Source organism: Sinocyclocheilus anshuiensis, unplaced genomic scaffold (genome assembly GCF_001515605.1).
Source record: "Sinocyclocheilus anshuiensis isolate Anshui unplaced genomic scaffold, SAMN03320099.WGS_v1.1 scaffold477, whole genome shotgun sequence".
NCBI lineage: Eukaryota > Metazoa > Chordata > Actinopteri > Cypriniformes > Cyprinidae > Sinocyclocheilus > Sinocyclocheilus anshuiensis.
In genome coordinates, this window is record NW_015536549.1 from 2,367,303 (window position 1) to 2,372,971 (window position 5,669).

Consider the following 5,669-nt stretch of genomic DNA (forward strand, 5'->3'; position numbering starts at 1 on the left):
AGTCGGTAAAAGAATAAAATGGCACATTTCCCAGCATACGTTTTGCTTTATTCAAGCGCTCATTAACAATTTAACAGGACAACTCTAGCACGGCGTCATCGGTTTATTTTGTTCTTGTTCATCTGACATATGTTCTCCATTGACTCCCCTCTGTGGAGTTATGTGAATGAACTTCACTGAATATTTTATGAGTCTGGTTGACACAATGTCCACTTCCAAACATCACGTCATGTCATGAAGATTACCTCACCCCTCCACACACACACGCACATCTCTCCGCACACATATGCGCATAGTCAAACATGACGTGATCACGCATGAATCCAAATCACACATAATGACTGTGTGCCCTTTTGGGGAGCTATCTGCTGTTTTAAAGAGCTCTTGTACAAAGAAACACATCCTCCATCTGAGCTGCAGACATCCAGACATCCAGAGGGTGAAGTGGGAGGGGTCCTGAGGAGGGAAGCACTCCCAGAGGATTTACATGCGAGCTCAGCTCGGCCAATCGGCTGCAGCGATGAGCTCATTCTAATCTGGAGGAGCTGCCTGATTGGCAGAGCTGCAGTCAGAGACTCTCACCTGAATGATTGGGTGAAAAACAGCCTTATTTGGAAGCTGTTAACTGGGCATATTTTCCTTCCAAGGCACAGGCATTTTTCATTTGGTTTGAGTGCGCAGCTCACAGATAGATGCTATTAGACAATGCCGTGGCTTCTTCATGTCTTAGATGGAATCTTGCCAGGTTTCTTAACAATGGAGTCAGCCATCGCAAGGAATGCCCTGGAATTTCTGGACTTTTCAGATGGCGTTTAGCGTAAAATCACAATGTTAGTACGGGTGGATTAAAAAAATAAATGGAGCTTTGAGATCGTCTCGCAGAGCAGTTTGTGTTTGTCTTCCCTATCAGCCAGTGTTTTCTAATCTCATCTGCTATCTGGATTTACTCATTCAAAATGCCTGAGGCAAATTATTTGCTGTCAGTTTCTTGGGGATACATTAAGGTAAGATAATCAATCATGAAATTTTTTATTCTTAAATTGGAATGCGGTTGGATGGGATGCTATTGTTTATTACTGGTGTTCAGTATGCGGTTACACAAAGAACACAGGTTGCATAAAAACATAGGATGATCGACAGATATTTAAGACCGATATGGCATTTATTTATATTATATATATTTAAAATGCATATTTCAACAAAATTACTATACATAAAAGACCTATGCCTTATTAGTTTTTTTTGTGTGTCTAGGATCTATCACTGTCTAAACCCAAACTACTATATAAAGCACCAGCCCATCATGTGCTGTCGCTTGGCTGTTTTAGTTGTTTGTTTGCACACATTAGTGAGTTTATTTTCAAGCATGCAGCAGTTTTCATCTCCATTTTGTGCCTGCAAATCTTGTTAGAAATGGGGAAAAGGGTATTTTGTTTTGTGGCGTCTATATGGTGTGACCCAGTAGGTCATGTTGACCTGACATTCTTAACAGTCTGAGAGGATTCATATGTTTTGAGTTGTTTGGAGGACTCAGCCTTGAAACCATGGTGAATCAGCCGATAGCGACACAGCTGACAAGGCAAAATCCATTAAGTGATTAAAAAAAAGGTAAAATGGTGTCTACAGCAGTGAATAAAAGTGGGGGTGTTTCGAACAATAGCGCGAACATATTACACAACACCACACAAGATATTTGTACTTTTTAAATTTGTTTATATTTATTTATAAAATAAATAAATACAGATTTTTTTTTTTACAGTTTTTCTATACAGATGGTTTTACAGTTTTTCCATACAGATGGTCCTTTATAGTGGATACTCAAAAACAAGCCATATTTTTTTCCCACACAAAACGGGTCTAAATGCCAAAAAAAAAAAATATAATAATTTGCATTGTTTATCTCTCAACAGTTCAAGAGGATGTTGAACAGAGAATTGACTCACCTCTCAGAGATGAGCCGATCTGGTAACCAGGTGTCTGAGTGCCATATTTTTTTTCCCACACAAAACGGGTCTAAATGCCAAAAAAAAAAAATATAATAATTTGCATTGTTTATCTCTCAACAGTTCAAGAGGATGTTGAACAGAGAATTGACTCACCTCTCAGAGATGAGCCGATCTGGTAACCAGGTGTCTGAGTTCATCTCAAGTACATTCTTAGGTGAGTGTCCCTCAAAAACTATAATAAAAATTAAATATGGATGTTTACGGTGTAGAATAACACCATAATGTCATGTGGCAACATGCGTTGCATTTTTAAATGAACAAAGGAGTCAAGAGGAAAAGCATTTTGACTGGAGGAGAGCAGCTATGTGAGATTTTTGGGGTAACTCAGAGAACTAGGACAACTGAAGTGCTGATTATGAGCAAAAAGCAGGTCAACAGCAGCTCTGTAGCCTGACGGTTGTGTAGCTAAATAATCAGCCACAAGCGAGACCATTAAATGACCATAGCCCACCATTCTTTTACAAAACTGCAAATCAGTGGCTGTAATGGCACATGATGTGTTTTTACCCATGAGCGCCTGATTTCTCGAACCTTCTTTGAGCATTTTCTGTTTCTGTAGACAAGCAACACGAGGTGGAAATGCCATCGCCCCAGTCCCAGAAAGACAAGGAGAAGAAGAAAAGGCCGATGTCCCAGATTAGTGGTGTAAAAAAGCTAACGCACAGTTCCAGCCTTACCAACTCTAGCATCCCTCGGTTTGGGGTTAAAACTGAAACAGAAGATGAGCTAGCCAAGGTAATCTTAATATATATATATATATATATAAACTAATAATGAATAATTAATTTTATAAAATAATAAAGCCTTAAATAATTTTTTAAAATACACTGCCGTTCAAATGTTCAGTGGCAATACGATTTTTGTGGTTTGTATTAATGATTTTTAGCAAGGATGTTAAATATATAAAAAGTGACTAAAAACATTTATAATGTTAAATAATATCTATTTTAAATAAATGCTGTTTTATTGAATTTTCTATTCATCAGAGAATCCTGAAAAAATATCTCACTATTTGCACAAAAATATTAAGCTGCACAACTGTTGATAATAATTTAAAAAAAAAATTTTTGTTTGAGGACCAAATCAGCATATTATTATGATTTCTGAAGGATCATGTGGCACTGAAGAATGGTATATTGACTGCTGAAAATACAGCTTTGGCATCAATGGAATAAATTCAATTTTAAAATATTAAATTAGAAAAAAGTTTTAAATTGTTTTAATATTACTGTTTTACTGTATTTTTGATATAATAAATGTAGCCTTGATGAGCATAAGAGATTTAAAAAAGTCTTGCCGACCTCAAACGTTTAAATGGTGGTATATAAAATGAAATGACTGTAAATACAGAGAGATTTACAGAAAACTTAAATATAGGAAATCTAACTATATGTGTTTGACTTTGTGTCATTTCAGGAGCTTGAAGATGTAAATAAATGGGGCCTTAATGTCTTCAAAGTGTCAGAATTTTCTGGGAACAGACCTTTAACGGTTATGATGCACACAATATTCCAGGTACATTTTTAAAGCATTTGTTCCCTCAAGCTCAAATTTGCTTTAATGTCTCTTTACAAGTTGCTCCTGCTAACAAGGGAAAAACCATGCGGGTTGTCTTTCTGCTGTAGGAGAGGGACTTGTTAAAGACGTTTAAAATCCCCCTGGACACGTTTATCACCTATCTGATGACTTTAGAGGACCATTACCATGCTGACGTTGCCTATCACAACAACATCCACGCTGCTGATGTCACACAGTCCACTCACGTCCTGTTATCAACCCCTGCCCTTGAGGTATGATAGTGCTGTCCCAGTATACAATGCTGTTTCTTCTGATTGTTGGGTGTTAAAAAAGTGGATTAGGTTGTGAAATTTTAGAAAATCTTTCTGTGTCTGTTATTTTCAGGCTGTGTTTACAGACCTTGAAATTCTCGCTGCCATATTTGCCAGTGCGATACATGATGTTGACCATCCTGGCGTCTCCAACCAGTTTCTCATTAACACTAGTAAGTCTCTAGCTCTAGCATATGAACATGACATTTTACCATTAAACTGTCTTTCGTTTGCTGCTGTAGCATTAAAGGAATAGTTCACACAAAAATGAAACTTGCTGAAAATGTACTCACCCTCAGGCCTTCCAAAATGATCTTGGATGGCCTGAGGTTGAGTACATTTTCAGCAAATTTCCATTTTTTGGGTGACCTATGCCTTCTGTTATACTTTAAAATGAAAAGTTGCCATACAAGGTCCAGGTGGACTTGGAAAACCCTACATACTATAGTAAATCAAAAAAATAAATCTTGTTCCCGTTGTATCTGTAAAGGAACATCACGTTGCTTCCTTCAAATAACATGGGTGCAATGTTTTTCACAGCTGTCAGAAACACTTTTAGCTTAATCACGGTTGTTCAAAGTAGCAGACCCGTACAGAGGAATCAATACTTGTTGAAGCTGTTGTCACGTGCAGCAAGCGGTCATTCAGGCGATTTTCACATGCTATGGATGAATGTGCTTGGTGGGCTACATGTGTCGGTGATTCGCAAAGCTCACGTGTCCCACCCACACAGCTGGTAAAATCCCCTCAGTGACTAATGGAGGGACCAGTGGGGCTTGTCACAAGCTCAGCATGAACTTGAAAACAAGAGGAGGATGCATGTTGTTCCATACCTGTATGCTGCTGTTTTTAGCCATGGAACTCTAAACGAGACATTTTGATGAATATTTACACAGTTCTGAAAGGTCAAGCTCCAAAAAAGCACCATGAAAGTATCATGAAAGTGCGCTCTTCTGAAGCAAAACTGTAGCTTTCTGTCAAACTGAAATTACAAATGTAGGTTGCTATTCACTGAAAGTCCACCAAGAATTACAAATACTAGAGCTGTCGAGTTAGTACAGTATAGAATTAATTGTGCTTCCTCTTTTTTCTCTCCCATACCTCTCTCCTCTCAGACTCTGAGCTGGCCCTCATGTATAATGATTCGTCTGTGTTGGAGAATCATCATCTGGCTGTAGGTTTTAAACTGCTGCAGGAAGAGAACTGTGACATCTTCCAGAACCTGACCAAGAAACAGAGACAGTCACTTCGCAAGATGGTCATTGACATTGTGAGTCACAATGTTATATGTGTCATTGGTCTCTAAGTTATTATTAGAGACCTAAGCTATCTAAGCTATTATTACACTGGACTGTTTTTAATTGCACTGATTTTTGTATTATGGAACTAAACTTTAATTTTACAGATGTGAAAAGAGGTGTAAAGGGCCAGTAAATTTCCCTCTTTCTCTCCAGCTGAAACTGATGATCATTCATCTTTTTTTGCAGGTTCTGGCCACTGACATGTCTAAGCACATGAATTTGTTGGCAGATCTGAAAACCATGGTGGAGACCAAAAAGGTGACCAGTTCTGGGGTATTACTGCTAGACAACTACTCTGACAGGATACAGGTTGGTCCTTATATTTATACTTGCATTGCATTCTAGATATTGTAAATTTATTATTAACTTAGAAAATTAATTTAGGAAATTTGTTATTTGCCATAATTAATATTTTTTATTTATAAAATATTTTTAGTTACATAAAATATATGCATACAATTATTTTATTTAAAATATCATTATACTATATATATATTTATATATATATATATATATATATATATATATATAGT

The 5,669-nt window shown here is 37.1% G+C and overlaps 1 protein-coding gene across 2 annotated transcripts in view; it reads left to right on the forward strand.

The window, feature by feature from the left end:
- Positions 1–5,669, forward strand: part of LOC107699688 (cAMP-specific 3',5'-cyclic phosphodiesterase 4D-like) — a 16,986-nt gene that overhangs the window by 6,170 nt on the left and 5,147 nt on the right. The window contains exons 2-9 of one of the 2 annotated variants that reach the window (XM_016501025.1): positions 1,911–1,973; positions 2,130–2,160; positions 2,566–2,741; positions 3,423–3,521; positions 3,632–3,796; positions 3,909–4,008; positions 4,951–5,105; positions 5,323–5,445. In XM_016501025.1, the coding sequence (XP_016356511.1) occupies positions 1,911–1,973; positions 2,130–2,160; positions 2,566–2,741; positions 3,423–3,521; positions 3,632–3,796; positions 3,909–4,008; positions 4,951–5,105; positions 5,323–5,445 (912 nt within the window). Of the gene's footprint in view, positions 1–1,910; positions 1,974–2,066; positions 2,161–2,565; positions 2,742–3,422; positions 3,522–3,631; positions 3,797–3,908; positions 4,009–4,950; positions 5,106–5,322; positions 5,446–5,669 lie in introns of both variants that reach the window. The other variant, XM_016501031.1, reaches the window with a different exon arrangement.